Source organism: Sus scrofa, chromosome 13 (genome assembly GCF_054392235.1).
Source record: "Sus scrofa isolate SSC_HxYL_T2T_F1_AM1 chromosome 13, Sscrofa_HxYL_maternal_Yorkshire_Landrace_v2.0, whole genome shotgun sequence".
Lineage (NCBI taxonomy): Eukaryota > Metazoa > Chordata > Mammalia > Artiodactyla > Suidae > Sus > Sus scrofa.
This window is the reverse complement of record NC_139395.1, coordinates 40,872,517-40,897,498: the sequence shown is the minus strand read 5'-3', so window position 1 is coordinate 40,897,498 and position 24,982 is coordinate 40,872,517. Positions and strand designations below refer to the sequence as shown.

At 36.3% G+C, this 24,982-nt stretch overlaps 1 protein-coding gene across 25 annotated transcripts in view; it reads right to left on the bottom strand.

Annotated features, from left to right (window-relative positions):
• NKTR (natural killer cell triggering receptor) overlaps positions 1-24,982 on the bottom strand; it is a 51,260-nt gene that overhangs the window by 13,963 nt on the left and 12,315 nt on the right. For 12 of the 25 annotated variants that reach the window (XR_002338223.2, XR_014822827.1, XR_014822825.1 and 9 more), the window contains exons 3-12: positions 21,845-21,919; positions 20,422-20,529; positions 19,295-19,339; positions 17,440-17,527; positions 7,624-7,653; positions 6,981-7,126; positions 5,820-6,039; positions 5,223-5,378; positions 1,657-1,744; positions 1,027-1,172 (exon numbers count right to left, since the gene is read on the bottom strand). Coding sequence is in view for 11 of the 25 variants with exons in the window: in XM_005669406.4 (XP_005669463.2) it covers positions 1,027-1,172; positions 1,657-1,744; positions 5,223-5,378; positions 5,820-6,039; positions 6,981-7,126; positions 7,624-7,653; positions 17,440-17,527; positions 19,295-19,339; positions 20,422-20,529; positions 21,845-21,919 (1,102 nt within the window). In the remaining 14 variants the exon portion in view is untranslated. Of the gene's footprint in view, positions 1-1,026; positions 1,173-1,656; positions 1,745-2,776; positions 4,048-5,222; positions 5,379-5,819; positions 6,040-6,980; positions 7,127-7,623; positions 7,654-11,475; positions 13,793-17,439; positions 17,528-18,958; positions 18,987-19,294; positions 19,340-20,421; positions 20,530-21,844; positions 21,920-24,982 lie in introns of those variants that run through there. The other 13 variants (XR_014822835.1, XM_084987916.1, XM_084987917.1 and 10 more) reach the window with 9 other exon arrangements.

Here is a 24,982-nt window from a genome sequence, read left to right as displayed (position 1 = left end):
ATTAAGGAGTTCCCATTGTGGTGCAGAGGAGGTGAATCTTGACTAGGCACCGTGAGGTTTTGGGTTCGATCCCTGGCCTCGCTCAGTGGGTTAAGGATCTGGCATTGGCTTGAGCTGTGGTGTAGGTCACAGACATGGCTTGGATCCTGCCTTGCTGTGGCTGTGGTGTAGGCCGGTAGCTGTAGCCCTGATTCAACTCCTAGCCTGGGAACCTCCATATGTTGCAGGTGTGGCCCTAAAAAGCAAAATTTAAAAAAGAGATACTCTAGGAGTTCCCACTGTAGCTCAGAGGCAATGCACCTGATCAGTATCCATGAAGATGCAGGTACAATCCCTGGCCCCACTCACTGGGTTACTGATCTGGCACTGCTATGGCTTTGGCATAGACCAACAGCTGTAGCTCCAATTCGACCTCTAGCCTGGAACTTCCATATGCCACAGGTGTGGCCCTAAAAAGCCAAAAAAAAAAAAAAAAGATATTCCACTATGGGTATCACTGAGAGCAAGAGGTGAGCACATTTCTGAAGAAGCAAGACCCTGGGGTCAGAAGTTAATATTACCTTCCTATTTATTCATAGTGACTAAGAGAACTGGAAAGAGTCTGGTATACAATTTTTGTTGGGGTGGGGCACACCTGAAGCATATGGAAGTTCCTGCGCTAGGGATCAAACCCATGCCACAGCAGCTACTCGAGCCACTGTACTGACAAAGCCAGATCCTTAACCTGCTGAGTCACATGGGAACTCCTGGTATATAATTTTTTTAAGTCCTGATTATTTCTAAAGTTGAACAAGAAACCTTTCAGAAATTTAGCAGGGTTATAGTCTTGTGAGGAAAAATGGAATTTTGATTTAAAAGCACCTCAAGTCAATCATCCCTCCTCCCACTTCACCAAGCATTCCCAAATGCATTCTCTTTGGTTACAGTCTAATTTGAAATGTAAATCTTTAATGACAAATCCAGAAGTATGTCTCCATCTTCATAACACTTAAAATACAACAGACACAGGATTGTGCTTATACTTACTTATCTCCTTTACTCCATTTTTCTCCACTAGGTGGTCTATATGCTCTTAATCTCTGCATTTCTTCTTTCCAGTGAGGAGGAGTTTCACTGCTATCATCATCATCTGATTCAGAACAGGATCTTGATCTTGGAGGTGTGTGATAGCGCTTTAAAAAAAAAAAAAGTTAGGAACAATAATTTTAGAAATATCTCTCAAATAGTCTGCTACAGGACAGAGGTATGTGTAAGACCCAATTTCAGATGCCATTCAAAGGCAATATGACTGAAGTACCAAAAGGATGATATAAAGTTATGTCAAACTAAAAAGAAATGGGAAAGGCAGAGATTCACCTATAATCACACGTAAAAATTTCATCTCTGAAGTCCTAATTAGCCTAGATTATTCAACATATTAAGATTTCCCAACATACTGATTGTTTCACACATTCATTTCATACTTAAATCCATTCAAACACAGCAATAAACACTGATGTAACAGCAGTGCCTTCCCATAACTATAGAGACTACAACTAGTTCCTCAAACAGTCTTTGAACTACACCTAAGATTAAAGTTAGAATTCTGCCTATACGTTAAAACATTTTACTGCTTAGATAATTAATTTGAAAAAAGAAAAGTTTCAACACACATACAATTGTGCCCCTTCCTTTAATCCTCCGTCCAGACTTTGATACAGATGGTTTCTGATCACTTACAATGGGTGTAACATCAGGAATCTTCCTGGAAAAGAAGACTGAAAATTAAAACTAAGCAAATGCCAGATAGTTTTCTCAGTGTTCAAATGCAGAATTTATGCTCCTGCAATATAAAAACACTTGATTCAGAGCCAACACTTTGGTAGAATGAGGCACTCCACATAACCTAATTTCCTAACCAAATCCTTTAAATGCCAAAATTTGGGAGTTCTCTGGTGGCCTCAGCGTTGTCACTGCTGTGGCACAGGTTCAACCCCTAGCCCAAGAACTTCCAGTCATGGCCGGAAAAAAAAAAAAAAAAAAAAAAGAGTCCAAGAGTAAATATTTTAGGATTTTTTTAGGCCAAGAAGAAAATTAAGACTATTATGTAGGTACATATATAACAAGAAAGAAAGCAAGTTTTCACAAATATTTTAACAGTGAAATTTGAAATATATTAACTGATCATTTTTTTGTAATATAGATCTAGTAACAAGGAGCAGAATTCCTTTTTAGGGAGAATAACTACACTTTAATTAGAGTTCAGTGTTCCCTATCAAAATAGATAATGTTAATCTGATAATACTGATCTGTAATGACATTTTACCTATGTCATCTCTCTCTTTTTTTGGGGGGGGTCTTTTTAGGGCCTCACCCGTGGCATATGAAAGTTCCCAGGCTAGGGGATGAATCAGAGTTGTAGCTGCTGGCCTAAGCCATAGCCACAGCAACACAGGTTCCGACCAGTATCTGTGACCTACACCATAGCTCACAGCAATACCAGATCCTGAGCCCACCGAGTGAGGTCAGGGCTCAAACCTGCATCCTCATGGATACCAGTCAGATTCATTACCACTAAGCCACAACGGGAATTCCCATACTTCATCTCTTAAAATACCTTTTCACATAGATGGATTATGTACATAGCACCTGAAATACTGAAGACCTGTAACTGCATCACTATGATGTGAGTAGCAAGTATAAAGCAATGAGAGCACCATATATAAACTCTTTGCAACTATTTGATTATGTAGCTATAGCACAAAAACAGTCCAAGAAAATAGTGAACAAATGGATGTTGACTGTATTCCAATAAATCTTTATTTATAGACAATGAAATTTGAATTTCATAACTTTTTACATGTTACAAAATATTATTCTTTTGACTTTTTCCACAAACATTTTTCTTTCTTTCTTTCTTTTTTTAGGGCTGCTTCAGTGGCATTTGGAGGTTTCCAGGCTAGGGGTTGAATCAGAGCTGCAGCTGCCAGCCTACACCACAGCCACAGCCATAGCAACTTGGGATCCAAGCCATATTTGTGACCTACATCACAGCTCATGGCAACGCCAGATCCTTAACCCACTGAGCAAGGCCAGGGATTGAACCTGCATCCTCATGGATGCTAGACAGACTCTGAGCCACTACAGGAACTCCTCCACAAACATTTAAAAACATGAAAACCACATTTAATTCATGTGCTGTACAAAACCAGGCAATACTCCAAATTTAGCCCACAGACAACAAAAGTTTGCTGACCCCCCCAGCCAGAATACACTGAAATTGATGACACTAAAATTTCAAGTCTCTACCTTCTGAAAACCAAGTGGATTTGATCAATGAATGGTGTGTTGTATTTTAAGAAGGATCCCACAAAAATCTGTTCACAAGCCAGAATTTTTAAAAATGGAAACATCAGTATGTTAAGCTATTAGTTCAAAGATATATTCCATTTCATAATAGCTTTTTAAAATGAAACAATATAGGATTTAAAAATATTTAATGGAGGGAGTTCCCTACGTGGCTTAGGAGTTATTAACAAACCTGACTAGGGGAGTTCTCCTCGTGGCACAGCAGAAACGAATCCGACTAGGAACCATGAGGTTGCAGGTTTGATCCCTGGCCTCAGTCAGTGGGTTAAGGATCTGGCACTGCTATGAGCTGTGGTGTAGGTCACAGACGTGGCTCGGATCTCGAGTTGCTGTGGCGCTGGTGTAGGCCGGCAGCTACGGCTCTGATTCGACCCCTAGCCTGGGAACCTCCGTATGCCATGGGTGTGGCCCTAAAAAAGACAAAAGACAAAAGACAAAAAAAAAAAAAAAGAAAAAAATTAAAAGTTAAAAAAAAATAAAATAAAATAAAAAGCAAACAAACCTTTCTAAGATCCACGAGGTTTCGGGTTTGATCCCTGGCCTCGCTCAGTGGGTTAAGGATCTGGCGTTGCCGTGAGCTGTGGTGTAAGTTGAGGATGAAGCTCAGATCCTGAGTTGCTGTGACTGTGGTGTAGGCCAGCAGTTGTAGCTCTGATTGGACCCCTGGCATGGGATTTGCCATATGCCTCGAGAGCAGCCCTAAAAAGCAAGAAAAAAAAATTTAATGGGGAGTTCCCCTTGTGACTCAGCAGTAATGACTCAACTAGTATCCATGAGGATGCAGGTTCAAGGCATCCTGGCCTTGCTCAATGGGATCAGTGTTGGTGAGAGCAGACCTACAGCGGTCACACTTGCAACTTGGATCCTGCATTGTTGTGGCTCTGGTGTAAGCTGGCAGCTGCAGCTCTGATTTGACCCCTAGCCTGGGAACTTTCTTACGTAAACAATAATCTTATGTAGAGACTTGATTGTGAATAAAGACACTTGCATAACTTCTCAGGCTTCTATATAACTCTTCGAGGAAATTTATCAATTACACCAACTACATTATGGTACTTCTGTTCATACAACATTTCTCTTAACAATTCTAAATTTGAGTGTAACACACAAAATACACTAATTACTATCTTTTGAGGCCAAATCTAAAGCTAAACGTTAGCTTTTCCAATATAGAGACATTATCACTGAGCAAGCTAATAGCAGTTAACATATGACACTAATTTTTATCTCTAGTCACCAAGCAATTTTGCACTATAAATTGGAACACATTCTATCACTGGATTGGATCCAAAGAGGTCAACTAACCCTCTAACAATCAAAATTTCACCTCATTGGAAGGCCAAGGAAATGAGATTAGTGATGAAATCTTTCCAAACCTCCAATAAGAATTTATCCCCAGTCAACTTGCCAAACCCTCTTTCTCTACTAGTAGAATATTAATTTAATTTTATTAATATTATTATTTTTTGCTTTTTAGGGCTGCACCTGCAGCATATGGAAGTTCCCAGGCTAGGGGTCGAATAGGAGCTACAGCTGCTGGCCTACACCACAGCCACAGCAACTCAGGATCTGAGCCACATTTGCGACCAACACCACAGCTCACAGGCAACGCCAGATCCTTAACTCACTGAGCGAGGCCAGAGATTGAACTCGCATCCTCATGGATCCTAGTCAGGTTCATTAACTGCTAAGCCATGAAGGAAACTCCTTAGAATATTAATTTTAAAAGGTAGGGTATATGTCATTCATGAACCCAGAATCTCCCATAGTATCTTTCTGACTATGGTTAACACTCAATAAATAAGCGTGGAACTGCAATGAGCTAGGGAATCATCAATCAGAGAAACAAAAACATAGCGGTTAATCATCCTTACGGTTCAGGCTCCACTGTGACAAGAGGCATATCTCTTCTCAGTAAAAATCGGTTCTCAGGCACTGGAGGAATCTCTTCTGGGCGGACCACAGGCTTTTCCCTCTTAGCATTTAAATCAGTTGACCGTTTTTCATTGGTATCACTCCTCTCAGAGTGACTTAGAACAAAGCAAATCACCAATTAAGATGTGTAATGTCTGCATTTTATAAGATAATTAAATAATAATATAACAATAATATAATTACTATTAATAGCAAAACTACTGATACCTTACAAATCTCACTCAAAAGGTTTATACAATTTTCATAAAGATGTCATTTTATAAAGCATCAAATCAGTAAAAAAGCCAAAGCACTAAAATTCTGATATGAGAATTGCCAAATGATCCTTTTTTCTTTTAAGAGTTTCAGGGATTATTTTCACCTGCAAACACATACACCTTTGATATGAAACATTTGTGCTACCCATAGATTTGTAAGATTTCAACTTAAAGTCCACAAAACTTTTTCGAGAACAGGTAACAAAGCTTACAGAATCACCATACTTTCCCTGTTCCAGGGTGTTTGTTTTTTAGATAAGACTACCCTGGTAGTCTTACCCTTTTGGGCTCATATGTTTATTCCTTGGCTCTACTGAACTGCTTGCTTCCTTCCGTCTCTTTTTAGAATGTTTAACTTTTGGCCTCCTCTTATGTTTCCTTCTTCTGCTTCTCTCATGTTCAATTTCACTCTCTGAGGATGATTCTGAAGAGGAAGAGGAATTGGAAGAGGAATCCGAGACTTCTGAATGAGTTGGTTTCTTCTTTTTTTTCTCAAAAACTTTTAAGAAATATTAACAAAAATATTAGTACTGAACTTCATTGCCTACCTTTCAGAGTAAAAAAAACATGATTATCAAGTACTGTAAAAGATGCTTTATATAAAGAGAACTAAAAATGAGATTTAAATAAACTCTTTTTCCAAGTTGATAATACAATTGGTTGGTGAGACTGTAAGCCTTCAGGAGGTCTATATTCCAGTTAGATCAGATAAGAAAATAACTAACTACATAATATGACAAATAATAAGTGCTAAAACAAGTAGGAAAAGAAAGAGCAGGGTAAAGGGAATAGGGAGACTCAAGGTAATTTAACATTTGAGAACAGAGAACTTGAAGAAGTGAGGGAGGGGGTCATGCAGATATCTGAACTAGAGTGTCCCAGACAGAAGATAGCCAGCATAAAGTCCCCAAGTGCTTGGCCTGTCTGAGTAAAGGTCAATATGGCTGGGAAGACAATGAATGAGGGGGACAAAGTTATAGAGAAAAAGCAGAAAGCCAGAATCCATTACAGACCACTGTCAAGACTTTAGCTTTGACTGATAGAGAGGAAGCCCTTGGAGATTGCTCTGGTTGCTACAGAAGACTAAAGAAGGCCAAGAGTATAAGCAATGAGACCAGTAAGGAGGCTAGCATTGCTGAGAAAAGATTATACAGGAAAAAGGACAGAGGCAGAATGAATAGTAATGAGGCTACTGTATTCCATGTAAAAGATACCTGGGTTTGGACCAGGCTGATTGCATGGGACGTAAAAAGAAAAGATCAGATTTGAAGAGATTTGCTGATGGATTGGTTCTAGGGTATGACAGATAGGCATCAGGGTTACTGCTATACTACTCATAGGAGTTTGTTCTACCACTCAAATCTCAGTGGTATCTTCAAGTTATAGTCTTCAACATGATTACCTGTATCCTAGCTCCCTCTACCTCCCAAACACTCTTACCGTCTTTTGTTGATTTCGTGGCAAGCACCCCACAGTCAATAACTCGCACATCTGCATAAGGTCTACTTGCAGCATCAGTTTTCAGATTTTCAATTTGTTCGATTACTTCAAAACCAGAAATAACTAGTCCAAAGACAACATGCACCCTGTTACAATACAAATTCAAGAAAAAACTGGTTGGACGATAATTAAATCATGAGCAATAATCAAGACAACTGTTGTAAATGACACGTCTACAGACCTAAAAATAAAAGCAAAATGCCTGGAATATGAAGCAACTAGAAGGGAATTAGAGCTTGAAATATGCTTATAAAAGGAAAAAATCGCTCAAACTTAAGTTTTCTGCCTTTAAAACAATGGTTCTTAACTATTTTATGGTAGACTCTGATAACAACCAGACACCATCCTTATAGGATCACTGAAGAGAGCACAGCTAAGAAGTCCATCCATGAGCCCAGATAAAGACCCCTGCAGTGACATGAGGTCTCAAGACTACTACACCCTATAATCCTTAGTAAAAGTATGGCTATGAGAAATTAATTCAGAGATCAAGAGCACCTCCTTGAAGATTCACCCATGGTCTAATCTGTCTTGGATTGGCCAACCCAGCACATCCCCAAGGTAATAAGAATGTAACTCTTACCCATCCAGGTGCGGAGCAGGTTTTGTGGTACTGTGTAACAAACATCAACACAAAGAAGATGGCAAAAACCAGATGTTCAGGTGAACAGAGCACAAGGGTTTAAAGCACAGCGTGTAGAAGACAAAGAGGTAAAGATAAAAAGATAGGGGGAAAAGTTAAACATGGTATACATTTAAACTTAATAAGCTTAAAAACAGCAACAGCAATGATTTTACTGATTGAAAAAACCCTCCAGATTATAACGTATTATAAAATCCTATCTTTCTCCAATATGAAGACTATATATATATATAAATATATATAAAATAGTTTTGAAATATACAGCAACAATATATATTAAAATTAAAGTTACTCTCAAATCCAAAACAACAACAAAAACAAATTTAAAATTTATCAAGATAATTTAACAAGAATAAAATACACCTAGGATTTGCCCTATGGAAAGAAAAGTATGATCAACACTTGACACTTTCTCCACACACTTAAATGACTTCTATTGCTATTTTTCATACTGAGTCACTCTCCATCTTTTAGGCAGGCAGACAGAAGCAAGCCTCACGAGTCCTGTTTTCAGAACTTCCTGCCCCCTCTCCTTCACCTAAGGTGAAACTCTGCCACATACAGCAACTCTGAAAATGAAATAGGGAGCAAACCTTCAATTTGCCAACACTTGCGACAGCAAAATAAGTAATCATGGATAACACTATAGATACTTTAAATTTCCATGGCCCAGCAAACACCCAACCGGTTTCTTCTACAGTCACAAACTGGCAGATAGTCACTCTTGGGAAACTATGGGGTACATCTGGTTAATATATTATGAATCCAAGCTAGTTTTCCCATAGCATTTTCACATATCTTCAGGCTATGTGAACTGCAGTGGAAAAAAAAATTCAAAAGCAGATAACTAGACTCAGAAGTATATATCACAAGCATCTTTAAAAAAGGGCGGGGAGTTCCTGTTGTGACTCAGAGGGTTAAGAACCAGACTAGTATCCATGACAATTCGGGTTCAATCCCTGGCCTCACTCAGTGGGTTAAGGACCCGGCGTTGCTACTAGCTGTAGTGTAGGTCACATTCAAGGCTCAGATCTGGCATGGCTAGGGCTGTAGCACAGGCCGGTGGCTATAGCTCCAAATTGACTCCTAGCCTGGGAACTTCCATATGCCAGGAGAGCAGCCCTAAAAAGACAAAAAAACAAAAACAAAAAATGAATGAGAAAGAGTATTTGAAAGAAAGGTCACTGGCCATGTTAAAGTAGTCAATTGTACTAGAAGCTCCCATATCACTTACATTCATTTTAAGGCAATTCTAAGACAGGTAAGTCAATAAAACACAATTTTAATCTTCACAACAATGTTAAAAATTATTATTCTACCAGGAAATGTAACACTTATACTTACACTAAGAATATTCAATTGTTAGAGCACTACAGAATTTAGTTAAAAAAAATTAAAATATCAACTTGAGAAGTGCCAGAACTTTAAAGGTAACCTTAAGTTTTAAAACTACTATTCTCAGAGGTCCCACTGTGGCTCAGCAGTAATGAACCAGACTAGTATCCATGAGGATGAGGGTTCGATCCCTGGTATTGCTCAGTGGATTAAGGATTTGGTGTTGCTATGAGCTGCAGTGTAGGCTGCAGACAAAGCTTGGATCCTATGTTGCTGTGGCTGCGGCACAGGCTGGTAGCTGCAGTTCCGATTCAACCCCTAGCCTGGGAACCTCCATATGCTGCAGGTGTGGCCCTAAAATGAAAAAAAAAAAAGGGGTGGGGGCTGAGAAGGAGTGGGATGGACTGGGAATTTGGGGTTAATAGATGCAAACTATTGCCTATGGAATGGATTAGCAATGCGACCCTGCTGTATAGCACTGGGAACTATATCTAGTCACTTATGATGGAGCATGATCATGTGAGAAAAAAGAACGTATATACGTATGTGTGACTGGGTCACCTTACTGTACAGAAGAAAATTGACAGAACACTGTAAACAAGCTATAATGGAAAAAAATAAAAATTAAAATAAACAAATAAATACTAAAGGACCAAAAAAACCCTACTGGTCTCAAACTTTCCTTAGAAGATCAAGAAGTGATCTTCAAGCCAATGTAACAGTAAAAATTAATAAAAACAGGCAGAAGAAAGAAGTAAAAGAAAATCTAGCAAACTGGTGAAATGAGCATCCAGAAACTACCCTGGACAATAACTTTAAGATAGAATGTGTTTCCCATAATTTTAAAACTTTACCAAGCACACTGAAGATAGTATGAAATCAGTTAGTACATAAGCTAGACAGTGATTCCACTGTAGGAAAGATGTAAAGAGGTGAAATTTTAAATGTAAAAATGTTCTACAATGTAAGAGATCAGTCTCAAATGTGTAGCATTTATGAAAATGAATTATTTCTTGATTAGACACATTCCTCTTCATTCCTTCTAATGAATGGATTATTTATTGGTTAGACACATTCCTCTCCATTCCTTAATCCTTTCTCTCATAACCCTCAGATCTTCTGGTACTGGGGAAAAGCCTATAGATTTTCTTAAAACACAGAACCCAATTAAATTTGCCACCTTGGCTAATAGAAGTTCTGTCAAAACCTGCTTTGAAGCAAAAGGAGAGATTAAAACACTGGAGTTAACCACAGTGTTGCAGCAACATACTACTTGAAACTCTAAAAATCAGAGGATGGGTTTACTACCCTTATGACAGATTCAAGTTTTTAATTCAAATGAAAACTGAAGACAAACTTGGTCCTTTATTGTGGTAGTAAAGAAAACAAATGAGGACAAGAAAAAATTTTTTCAATGGCATAACATTTCAACAGGCCTGCTGTGCCTAAATTGGTGTGGTAATTAATTTCATTACTAGCACCTGCAATTCAGGATACAGAAATACAAAGTTATACTTTAATTGGCTTAGAATACATATTAAGTATAACAAAAGTATCTTAATAAAAGAAGCCCTCTGGGGTTCTCTGACTACATTCTGAGGGTAGAAAACCCAATGTAAAGCAGGCTTAATGATACTGGGCTGACACTAAACATGGATTAACAGAGAGCATTGCCAAAGGGGTTTACAAAAGGGCAGGGGGAAATGGTATACTCAGTCCAAGCCAATCAATTTTACTAAAATGGACAAAGAGATTTCATTCCACCAACTTTTAATTGTATTGGTTTTCCAAAACTAAACAGCTGTAAAGACCCATGCAGTAGTGGCATATGCTCAGTAAATAAAGATGTTATCAAGGCCAAAGACCTTAAACAAATATGTAGGTTTTATACACTGCTTATGAAAACATACCTAAAGGAGAAGCAAACACAAAAAACATTTCAAATTAGAAAAGCGTTCAGTATTTTCACATTTCCATTTTCTCCTGTCACTTACACGCTGATTTTCGCATTTTTCCCACCTCTTATTAATCTGCTTTAAAAATATATGCACAAGGGTTCATTTAAACCTTGTAAACCCTAGAAACTGAAAAGCACCACGTTACTCCAAAAGACAATCTACGTTTTTGTTTTGTTTTTTGTTTTTACCATTAACAAAGCAGCTTTTGGCCTTACACAGAAATTAACAGTTCTGTACTAAAATGAGATCTAAACCATCATATACAATTTATCCCAGTCTCCAAGATGTGTGGAAACTTGGTAGTAACAAGCCACTGAAATTAAAATTATACTTCCCAGGATTAACCATGAACAATAAAACATACTTGCTTTATATGTATTGCTGCCACAGCTCAAGCAGAAAGTTTTTTTTCTTAAAATGGTTCAATGCACATAACAACAGGATTAAAGAGATAAAGGCAAAGAAAGAAAAAGAGAGCCTTAGAGTAATGAGACATTACCTTTGGAGCGCACGGTGTAACACTCTTTCTGTAAATTTTACACAAAAATGGCAAGAATTGTAATACACTTTTAAGACAAGACTGAATCTATGTTTTAATATCAATATAACTTTGAAATTAAATACTTTCAAGATTTATGCAAAGCAAGAAAGCTTTTTAAAATGGAGGGCTCTAAATTTTCTTTGATATAGGATAAGTATGTAGAGATGAATTATGCTGTGGTTGAAGCGGGATCTGCTCAGGTCCATAATATTGTGAATAACAGTTAGAAACAAAACATTACATTTCACTTCACAAACCCTAGAAACTGGCTTAGTCAACTATCTCAAAAAAAGAATAATGTATCCTGAGCACATACATAAATACAAAAGTCTGAATGGCGAGGGGCAGTTTCCACTAGCAGTGGAAAACAAAAATTTCAATTGTAAGAACTGAGTTAAGAGACTTCAAAACAAAATTTCAGGGAACTTTTTTTTAATTCACTTCAAATAGTTAAAGAACTTCTCATGTTTTTAATGTGAAACACATCACAACAGATCACCATCAAGAGTTAATGAGCAAAAGTTTAGACTATAGGTTCTGTCCACTGCCATTACAAATACTCTTATCGTTAAGTCATTGAAAATAACAATAGAAATAAAAATAATAAAGTAGCATATTTAGAATTTTAAGGATCTTCTCAAAGGATAAAAAGGCAAGAGAGATGAAAGTATAAGAAAAAGTATGCTGTCAAATCCTGGCCATAGATTTCTTTTCCCATCTAACCTCTGATTTCCCCCTTTATGAAAATTTTTTGTTCAAAGAATATACAACTGTCTGACCAATTTTAACTCTATTAAATTGTAAACGTATCTATTACTATTCAGACTAAAAGCCACATTATATACAGTGGGCAAAATTCTTTATTTTGGACATAGTACATTTTGAAATATTAAAATACAGTTTTAATTTTTTTTTCTTTTTAGGACTGCACCAGCAGCACATGGAGGTTCCCAGGCTAGGGGTCCAACTGGACTGTAGCCACAGGCCACAGCCACAGCAATGCCAGATCTGAGCTGCGTCTGTTACCTACACCTCAGCTCAGGGCAACGCGGGATCCTTAACCCACTGAGCGAGGCCAGGGATTGAACCCACAACCTCATGGTTACTAGTCGGGTTCTTTAACCACTGAGCCACAATGGGAACTCCGAAAATAGTTTTAATTTCTTATAAAGGCACTGATACATGAGTTACTGTAAAAAAAAGAATAGGATCCAAAGAATGGATTCAAAGAATGTGCCATTTCCAAGGAATGTTATTTTTTAAAAAGTGGCTCTAGTTGTAAAGTAGTATGGGAGAAGGAAATAAAGATACCGTATTGTCTAAAGTAGTCTTTAACATGCAATTTTCCCCTTCAACTCCTGAAATTATCACATCATTCATGTAAGAGGCACCAAATTGTACAGAGTGACAAACTCATGTAAGGGCAATGGAAACTAATAAAGCCATGTTTACAGTGCTCTACCTATCGTTTCAGAAGTCACCAAATTAGAAAAGCTTTCAAAAAGTCAGCACTAATTAACATAACATACCCCATAAACTACTAGATACAAAATTCCTTCTAAGTTGCTAATACAAATGTCACATAAACACTAAATAATATTAAGACTGGATGTTAGGGATGACACTTAATATCCAGAGAATTTGGCTTATGGTTAAGTGTCATGATATCTGTTCACGAAAAACCTTGAAATTACCATATGAAGGTATTACCTCCAAAAAAGTAAAAAAAAAATCCAGAACTGCACAGGTTATTCATACTTATTAGCATTGCTTCTCAAATAAATTCATGAATATGTTGAGAAAACAAACATTTCTATCCAAACCTACTTCTGCTACCCAAAATATAAAGCTTTATAAATCCCTCAAAATCAAACCACCTCTCAACTCTCCTTGCTTTGTTGCTCTGAAATCATCAGCACTTCTCTCCCACTTTGGTGAATAGCCATTCTTAAATGACATAATTCCAGAATTTATGTTTTCCTCTCACAGTCCTATTTATGACTGTTAAAATATACTAAACACTTTTTTTGTGTGTTTAAAATGGACTTTTCTACATCATTTTGTTTTCTTATATTTTTATAATTATCATGACCACTGGCAGAAGACTATGATAAAGCCTGTTCTTCAGGTCTTTCTACTCCCTGATTGTGATATAAGGCCCACAGAGACTAAGCCAAGGGGAAGGAATGCAACCTCCACTTCCATGTTCTAAGAGCAGCTGATGAAGAGACTGGGGCTGATTTAGGCAACGTGAGCCAAAGCTTCTTTGCAACACCTGTCAGACGGATGAAAATTAAGCAATTACAACTATTTCCTTTAGGCAAGACAATATCTGCATATATATCATTCCACATATTCAGAAACTTAGGATCAATCTACAAGATACTTTCTTTTCATATCTGCTCTTGAACAAAAAAAAAAAATGTTTATTTTTTGAAAGTGCGGTAGATACTTTACAAATAGAAAATGAAAAACAGAACTAACTCAAGATACATAGTAAATAAGATTGGAACCAAGGTTTCCTGATAGCTAGGTTAATGCTCTAACCCAGGAGAATAGTTATTTAATACAAAGCTACAAATTACCTAGCTAATCTTTTTCTTTTCTTAACTTTAATAATCTTTTGGCCGCACCTGCGGCATGCAAAAGTTCCTGGGCCAAGAATCAAACCTGTGCCACAGCAGCAACCAGAGCCACTGCAGTGATACCGGATATGTAACCTACTGCATCACAAGGAAACTAATCTTAGCCAAAGGAAAAGAGCAATGTTTTCCTGCATGTCATTTTATTTTCCTCTTTCTAAAACTTAATAAAATAAAAATAAATTCAGAGCAGAGCAAGCCAATAAAACTATGCAGCTAAGACTAGAACCACTGTGCCGCATTCTTTTTAGCTATCAATTCAATCAATTCAAGATTATGAGTAGAATTCCTATAACCAGGACTTCATATGTCTTTTCTTCCTTATTTAGCATTTATTTATACAGAACAAAAAGACTGGACTAGATGATGTCGAAATTCTTTTTGAGTCTAAGACTTTGTAATCCTATAGCTTTTACTGTTTCTTCCTAGTCTTTGGCTTAAAAAATAAATAATAATAAAATGGACAAAATACTAAATACCAAGTTAACCTGGTTATTAGTTTGGTCCCAAGTCATTCAATTCCTTGAAAAATACCTCAGTGTGAACAAACCATTACTTCCTCAGTGACTTGTGGGGATAGTGCCATATATCGATCGCTTCTTTCACATTTTTTGAGCCCTACTATTTCAAAACCAATTAGTTTTCTTCTATTTAGGTCCTCAAAAGCAAAGTTACTATGACTAATAACAGTAGTAAATACATTTGCAAAAATTAAAAACAGCTTTATAGAAGAAAACCTGGTTTTCATCATATGCATAATTCTTCCAAAGAAAGCAATCTATGCAAAATTATGTTTAATAAAATGATGTATGCCTTAGGAAGGGGAGGTTTTAGATGTTTAAGTAAGGAAAACAATAGCTGCACAATGCATAAGAATCCTCAAGGAACATTTTGCTCATGTACCCACCCTAAGAGCACCAAACTCACTCCTTAGGAATTATAAAGTAAACAGATTTATAACATAAACTACAAATACAATTTCGCAAGGATATGTTAAAAGTCCTTCTGAAGCCTTTATATAAAACAGGAACTATAAGGGCAGTTCCCGGCATTTTACTCCACTCTTACACTATCCTTTCTTTTTCAGACTCCAAGACTGTTGCTCAAGGTGCCATAGGATGAGCTGTGGGAAAGGATACAACAAAGGAGCCACCCTTGGGAAGTCATTAGACAGTGGCCATCAATCCTCAGAACCTCAACTTTTAGAGTGATTATATCTGTGATCACTACACAATTTGAAGATAGTACATTATAATTTTTTACTACTTCCAACTCCAAAAAGATTTGGGCTTGCCAGACATAGATTTTCAACGATTTCTCTGTCATGGGCCACCATCTCTATTTTATTTACCCTTTCTATAAAAGAAAACATTTTGTTTAGAAAAATAAACATTACTTTTATCTTATCCTGCAACCCACAAGAAATTGTTACTTTCGGCCCACATTTTTAAAAAGCATGTACATAAAAAGAAAGAGACAAGGATTTTTTTTGACTGAAAAAATGTTTAATTACTTCCAAGATTGCTTTTAACTGAAAACTCATTTCCGGAAGTAAATTTGAAACTAAAAGCAGAAAATTTTCTTTCAATCACAAGTTCACAGTGATTGTAGTACCATCCACTGTTAGTTAATTATTAAAAACAAGATTAAAAAATTTAATCCTAATTTACGGATGTTAAAATTTTAATTTGATGCTCATTGGCAAAAAAATAGTAAATAACATAAAAACAAGACACTAAATTTTTTGAAAAGAGAATCTCATATACTGGATTTTGATTAATATGTATGTAGGTGCACGGGCTTTAACTAACATTTTAAAAATAAGTTAATTGGTATGTAACAATGGAAAGAAGCTGCTGCTACCTGATAAAATTAAAATTTATATGTACTGATATAAAAAAGGAAATCTAAAAGAAACTTTAGAGCCCTCAGATGGTAGCTTCTTGACCAATGAATCATTAGTTTATCATGTTCACAGTTCAGATAAGCTTAAAAATGGAAATGGGAAACCTCAATCAAAGAGTAAGCAGCTTTTACACTAAATTACTATAAAAGTTTTTCAAAATATTTCCCACTACCTTTTTTTGGACCATAAGGACTTTAAGAATAGAAAATACTCTAGTAAAGAAGTATAATAACTAACACTCCATGGGATCAAAATAAGATACAGGAGTTTAAGTTGTTCCTTCTTTTCCTGCACAAATCCAAGCATTATTATCTTCTACCAGCTTTCCATTTTTAGGACATTCTTAGGAACAGAATGCCCCTTATCTGAACTTTATCAGATCATGTTGGAATCTACTTTTCACATAAACTTAAAATGAGAAGTTTCTTTTATATGAATAATTCACTCCTTTAAAGACAGGGAAGCGCCATTCATACTCGTTCATTCAGAAAGATGACAAAACTTTTTTCTGGTAAACCATGGATAAAATATTTTTCCAACATACATAGCACAACTATAGAGATTTATTTCCAATCAAAAGCATTAAACTCTATGCTAGGCAATTATCTTTCTATATCATGTGATTATAATAAAAATAGGTTTTAGAGTAGCTTTAGATAAGAATATAACTAAAATTATGCCAAAGGTCTTTCAGATGAAAAATAAGTAAGGTTTTGGTTGTGTATACATGTACATGTAAAGGTATTTGTTTTTCAAAATACAAACTTAGCATTCCGAAGTTTTCTAAGTGATAATCTCATAAATTTTGGCAGAAATGACAGCAACATTGGGTTAATTCAATTATGAATAGAGATCTCACAAAGTTTATATTTTTGACAATGCTGGCTTAACACCAAATCATTTATCTCTATACATTGTCAAGAAATAATGGCACCTCTCTCAAACTGACTCAAACAGCAACAGTAAAAGGAAAAAGCAAACATACTATGGTTTACTCAAACCAACTGTCTTCCATGCCAAAGGTACATCTAGCCATAGGCATGAACAATTTTTAAATGTTAATCAACAGTTTATTCTCCAATCTAGCCTTGATAAACTGAGCCCCCAAACTTGTTAAGAGTCAAAGTCAATTTCTTTTAAGATGATAACATATTTTGAAAAATAATGTACCTCTTCAAGTGCCTTTCTAAGTACCATTCTTAAAATGCAGAATATTTGCTGAGATGGTTGTTAAGAGTTTACCAATTACTATCACATAATAAAATCCAAGTTGACAGAATTAACAGCATTTAACTTGGCTTAACTATTCCATCTTTCTCATGAACAGCGCTTCTCTGTTTAAGAAAAGTTTATCTCTGAATTATGCCTACTCACATGAAAAACTGGGAACCATTGGTATGTTTCCCTCGATTTGCCATTGACAAAAGGAACGCTCTGTCATGTTTGAGAATAAAGTTTTCATCTGTTTGAAGAAAACACAAATTTGTCAGTCTCCAATTATAAGCCACTTTTAAAGTGTTATGTTCACAGTAATAAATAGAAAGCAAAGGATGAAATTCCTCTTCTGGTCAGTTACAGATACTTGATTGAGTATTTTGAAAAAATTCTTTTAACTAAATAAATAACAAAAGCATAAAAAGACCAAAAAATACTACTTATTACTACTTAGCCTTGAGGAAAAGAATATACATTTAATACTTTTTACAAACAGCCTTAGAATAGTCACTTTTAGTAGTAACATACTTTCACTGATTGATATTTAAACTATTAACTTTCAGGGAAAACTAGAAAGGAAATTTTAGAAAAACGTTTATAGTAAAGCTCATTTCTTCCAAATTTCCAATTATCCTGCATAATGCGTTTACTAAACGTAGGAGTTTAATAATCTCTTAGGTGTTTAATTTCTACATGGATAAACTCAACTAAATTGATGCTAGACTACGAGAGCAAAAACCAAAACATTACAATAAATTAAGTTGTAGGGACACGCCTAAACTAAATTAAGTATGTGGATTCCTTCTAATCAATAGGATCAAAAATTATCTAAGGAAAAAGTTCCATAAAAGCAAAAATTTAAGTAGCAGAAAACAGTTTTACTATATACAAGTTTCTGCCACAGAGAAAAACCACATTAAAGTAGACTACAGTTATTAGTTTCAACTTGCTACATGCTAATAGAATCAGCTAAAGAGCTGTTTCCTACTAGTTCAATGGAAAAAATGCCATCATAAATATCACTTAAGAGATGGTTTTAATTCCAACAGAAATATCCCCAAAACTAATTTAAATTTCCTTTTAACATTCATACAAACAAATCTTTCTTTAAAACAAACAAAAACACAGAAAACTTTAAAAAGAAGATTACCTTGGGAACAGGCTTCTGAAAAAGAGTAGTAATCCATTTTCCCCCAAAAGAAATATAAAAGACTATTATAACACTGAAGCTATATGGCATGAAAACCTAGTAATATTGGATCCCATTATAAATCTCTGCAACTGACTTTTCTAAGGCTTTTTGGGGCAAGTGCAATAGTTAGATTTAAGTAAATACTACTGTAGGAATAAAACAATCATATAGTTCTAGCATGTAAAAGACATACAAACCTTTGACAAAGGAAGAAATACCAACTTTTATTCAAAGAAATTGCTTGGTTTAGAGAAAAAAACAAACAAAACACAACCGGATTCTTTTCCCTGATGTGGAATTAATAACCCACTGGGAAAAGAAAAATAAGGATACAGATGCATGTGTGAAATAGTATACAGAATTTCCCAAGTCTTCAAGCAATATAAGAAATCCAGACACAACCTGACCCAGACTGTCCATAAATTTATCAGGAAGGGTGGAAGGGAACAGAATTGGAGTTTGTGTTACTGAGCTTCGTTCTCTTACCTTTTCATTTTGCAAAAGACCACATTCTCTATAAACAAAAGAATATGTTGACAGTTTTAGGCAGGAAGATAGGAGTTTTCATGTATATAGTTGCCTAACCTCCATGCTGAAAGTCATGTTTAACCATAAAGTTAGCCTTAATTAATCTTGTCAATTAAAAGTTATATATTACAATATAATTTATCCCCAAGTCCATGCAAATAAAGTATTTTCATGCAGCATTAGTTTCATGCAAAAAGTGAACTATAAGTAAACCTCTTCTCATTAAAAGTACATGATATCAAACTGCTTTAATAACAGAACTGAAACAAAAGACCATAAAATATTAAGCCTTACCTTTAAAATATCCACCATAAATCGATTCTCCACCTTTTCCATTACCTGAAAATAATGAGCTATATTAAACAATAATGAATGGGAGAGAAATCAAGATGGCAGAGGAGTAAGACATGACACCCACTTTCTCCCACAAACACATCAAATAAACAATGAAAACTAAAAATATATTAATACATAGAATATTTTTTATGGTTCCAGTCTGCTGAAGGAGTTAACACCTTGTAATTGCTGCAAATGGTCAAAATTCTAAGACTCTTCAGATAATCTCACTTTAAAATATAAAGCCAGGAGTTCCCATCATGGCTCCAATTCAACCCCCGGCCTGAGAACTTCCATATGCCGCTGGTGATGCCCTTAAAAAGAAAAAAAAAGGAAGAAAAAGACACACACACACTATATATATATATATATCTCCAATCACATTATAATAAATACTATTTTATTTATCTTTTTTTTTTTTAATTTTTGGCCACCCTGTGGCATACAGAATCCCTGGCCCAAGGAACAGATCCAAGCTGCAGTTGCAACCTATGTTGCAGCTTCGGCAATGCCAGATCCTCTAACCTACCGTGCAGGTGGTAGGGGGACTGAACCTGTGTCCTGGTGCTGCAGAGATGTCACCAATCCTGCTGTGCCACAGCAGAAATTCCAATAAATAATATTTTAAAAACTCTCTCCTTAACCTGTTTATTTCAAACAGTAATCACACCAACAAAATTTTAAAATTATAAAAACTGAACAGTACTTCTGCATTCACTGTAGGGAATTCAACAAGTAATTGTACTAAAACAGGAGCTCCCTCGTGGTACAGAAGTTTTTGGATTCGGCATTGTCACTGCAGTGGCTTGGGTTGCTGCTATGGCACAGGTTCGATCCCTAGCCTGGGAACATCCATGTGCTGCAAACGCAGCCAAACCAACAAAAAAACTGCATAAAAACAAAAAAAAGTCTGAGTACTTTGCTTTTTGTATATTCTTAGTCTACAACATTTATTCATCCAACAACTATTCTCTAACCAACTAATATTTACAGTGTACTGAAAGTGACACATTTACATTTTAAAGTAATGAGCTGCTTTAGAAAATGACAGATGAAGTTATTAAGAGCATAACTTTTAGCTCTACCTTCACTGAAGTCCCCACCCTGAATCATAAAGTTTTTAACCACACGATGGAATGTAGAACCTTTATAACATAACTTCTTCCCAGTTGTTTTCCCAAGGCCTTTTTCCCCTGGGGGAAAAAAAAAAAAAAAGAAGTGGAGTTTAGTTATAAAATATCCTTTCAAGGAAAGAACCATCTAACTATTCCTTTGTCAATTCCTCTCTTCCCCTATGATGGGCAATGTAAGAGACACATAAAGTAGACAGTGTAACAATCTAACTCATACACACAGACTAAAATACATAATACAAAGCAGCCTATAAAAGTTAAATTTTGTGGTACTTCCTCTATATGCTACAGGAGACAAGCAAGAATAGAAAATGTTACCATTCCAATAAAAGAATGTAATCAAGGAATTGGTACAAATATTACATATGTATACAAGTGTACCCATGCATAGATTTTAAAATGTAATTTTCTACTTCTATTTTAATTTTTTTTTGCTTTTTAGGGCTGCACCTGCAGCATATGGAAGTTCTCAGGCTAGAGGCTGAATTGTGAACTGCAGCTACCAGCCTTGGCCACAGCCACAACACAACCACAGCAAGGCCAGATCTGAGCTGCATCTGCTACCTACACCACAGATGAAGGCAATGCTGGATCCTTAACCCACTGAACAAGGCCAGGGATCAAGCCTGCATCCTTGTGGATATTAGTCAGGTTGGTAACCCGTAACCTGCTGAGCCACAATGGGAACTTTGCTACTTCTAATTTTAAAGTAACTTTATAAACGCATTCCCTACTTTTAAAAAAATACAAATCCAATTACATATAACAAAGAACAACTTCACTATGCTTTGCTTCTCTATCTTCTAATTCTAAATTCCTTGTGATATCTGGAATGCTAAATTTGTTCAAAGTACTAAAATTTGTAAAATTCTACCAAAATAAATCAGTTTTGAATATACTATTATTTTATAAACTACAGTGGATAAAGGTTTCATTACATACAGTGGTACTTTTTTTCTTCTTTTTTGGTCATTTTTTTAGGGCTACACCCTAGGGGTCGAATATGAGCTGCAGCTGCTGGCCTACACCACAGCCACAGCCATGCCAGATCCAAGCCACATCTTTGACCTACGTCATAGCTTGTGGCAACATTGGATCCTTAACCTACTGAGCAAGGCCAGGGATTAAAGCCACATTCTCATGGATACTAGTCGAGTTCTTAACCCACTGAACCACAACGGTAACTCCTCTTTTTCATTTTTAAGACTATTTTTTTCCCCTCTTCTCCCTTTAAGAAATGCTTCCCTGACTTCTTACTAGTGAAAATAATATTTGCTAAACTCGTTTCACATTTTAAGGAAAATATCAACTCTGCTAAGCAAAGTAAAACTGTAAGCATGACTTCTCATTGGAAATAAATTAATAACTCATTTACCTGAGCATAGGCAAAGGAAGTTTTTGCATGTTTTTGGGCATATATCTGAGAAGAGCTGAAACATAATGCGACCAACTGAAATGAAACACATGAAAAAAAAGTAAGCAAGTTGATTAAATAGATCACATTTTTTTTTAATTTTATTTTTTTTCCCCCTCTCTTCTTTTTACAGCCGCACCTGCAGCATACGCAAGTTCCTGGGCCAGGGACTAAATCAAAGCTGCAGTTGCAGGTCTACGCCACAGCCACAGCAACACTGGATTCCAGCCACATCTGTGACCTACATTGCAGCTGGTGGCAACACTGGATCCTTAACCCACTGAGCAAGGTCAGGCATTGAACCTGCATCCTTGTGGAAACTATGTTGGGTTCTTAACCTGCTGAGCCACAATGGGAACCCCTATGTCACATTTTATGTGGGAGAAATAAAACAGAATTAACAAATAGGTCAATTTTTATAATTCATCTCAATTTTTTAAAAGATTAAACAGTAAAGAATTTAACTGGGCAATACCAACTAACAAGTACTCCACTCATGTCCCTATCTGAACTATTGATTTTCTTTAAAAATACTCTAGGAGTTCCCCTCGTGGCACAGTGGTTAACGAATCCGACTAGGAACCATAAGGTTGTGGATTCGATTCCTGGCCTTGCTCAGTGGGTTAAGGATCTGGTGTTGCCGTGAGCTGTGGTGTAGGTCGCAGACATGGCTCGGATCCCGTGTTGCTGTGGCTCTGGTGTAGGCCAGTGGCAAAGGCTCTGATTAGACCCCTAGCCTGGGAACCTCCAAATGCTGGGGGTGCGGCCCTAGAAAAAGACAAAAAAAAGACAAAAATAAATAAATAAAAATACTCTCAATAATAGTTGTCACATTTATGCTTAAACCCCTCCAGTGATGAAGACAGTAAATTCCAGCCAGTACTGTTAGAAGAAAGTTATGCCCTTTATATTCAGCTTTTTACCTTTCTACAAGAACTGTCTAGGGCCAACTTCCTAAACTGCCACTCACAACTAAAACGCACATTCTATTCTGAGAGCAGAAAGAGAATAGATTATGGTTCCTAAAAACAAACAAATAGCCCTACAATAAACAGGGAATAAGAACAAGCAAGCCTGCAAAATCGATTTAACTATGCCAAAAAGTGTTTCACAAATTTTTTGGTATCGGAACGCTTAAAAATGATTAAATTTTTAAAATGTGGATTATGGAGTTCCCATTGTGTCTTATCGGGGGGGGGGGGGGGGGGGATAGGAAGCTAACTAGTATCCATGAGAATGGGGATTTAATCTCTGGCCTTGCTCAGTGGGTTAAGGATCCAGCACTGCCACAAACTGCCTAAGTCGCAGATACAGCTCCGATCTGGTGTTGCTGTGGCTATGGCCGGCAGCTACAGCTCCAATGTGACCCCTAGTCTGGAAATTTTCATATGCAGCAGGTTCGGCCCTAAAAGGGAAAAAAAAAATGGATTATATGTTGCTATTTACTGTGTTATAAATTAAAACACAACAATACATAAGCACGCGTTCCATCAGCTGTCAGAATGATATCATCACATACTGTGTAATCTGGAAAACTTGACCTGTGAATCGGAGTGCAAAATGCAAGTCGCATTATTCTAAAAATAGTTTTAACTTTGCAGACCTCCTGAAACAGTCTCAAAAAAATAAGAAATGGAATTTTGGTTTACAATCACTTTCTTAACTTCCCTTTCCCTTTATTCTACAAAATCTTTTCCATAATGAATATTTGTATACACTCAGAGACTAGAATAAATCAAATTAACTATGGACCAAGCATAAGTCATTTTTAGTACAGATACAAAGTGACTTGATTTAACTTTTAACTTATTCCTGGCCACTGTATCACTAAGATTTTAACTTATTCCTGGCCACATCGGTCAGTTCCTTTGAGGACAAAACAAAACTACTGCACAATAGACAACCTTAAAAAATAAAAAGTGGGAGGATGGAATCATATAAGAAGACTTCCCTGTGTCAACACTGCCAAATGGAGTGCTGGAATCAAATTTTAAAGCAATTTTGGGAGTTCCTGTCAAATGGCTCAGCAGTTAGCAAACTTGACTGGCATCCATGAGGATGCAGGTTTGGTCCCCGGGCTCGCTCAGTGGGTTAAGGATCTGGCATTGCCGTGAGCTATGGTGTAGGCTGCAGACATGGTTCAGATCCCATGTTGCTGTGGCTCTGGTGTAGGCAGGCAGCTACAGCTCCAATTGGACCCTTGACCTTGGAACCTCCATATGCTGCAGGTGTAGCCCTAAAAAGACAAAAAAAAAAATCTAAACAAATTTTAAAGCAATTTCAAAACCTTCTAGCTGATTTTGCTATCTAAGGGAATGAAGGAAAAGATAGGAAAAGAAAGCAAAAAGGCAGGCAGCAATGAATCTAAAATCATTTCAGAATTTTTAAAAATGCATGTAATATTAGTAATATTAAACATTACTCTTTGTATTTACATGGAAATATTTTACTAGTGTGATAAAAGTATTTTTATCACTCCTCATAAATTCCTAGGAACTGGCTGGCTAGGTGGGTGTAAAGTTCAAAATCAGCTAGCTTTGCAAACTAGAACATACTTAGATCTTCGGAATCCCTTTATGATAGTTAATTTTCAGAATAAAAGATATAATTAAAACAACTGAAACCTAGCCTTTTTAGGAATACATAACTCCAATATCCAAGGTTTTTTTTTTCCCCAAAAACCTTTAATGCTTCCAAATGAAAACTGTTGAAAGTTTCAAAAATTTTCAGTTTACAGATGATTAGGAGTTAATGAACCCTCTAGTAGTACAATACATATGAAAATGGTTAAATGCGATTACATTTCCAGGTCTACTATTCATAGAGGGAAAGATAACTACAATGATTTAAAACAAAACAAAACACTCACTTCTAATATCACACCCTCTAACCTGCTGAAGAAAAAAAATTTTTCCATTGACTTCTGAATCTCATGGGGCAGGGGTCAGAGCAGAGGTTTTTGTCTTTTCCAAAACACTGTGTTGTTAAGAGCAAAAGAAAAAAACTGAACAAACCAAACTGTTTTGGGCTCAATACCATGGTACAAGTTTTACTGTGGTAAGACTGCTCACATGTCTCCTCAAGAACCTAAAAGCCATG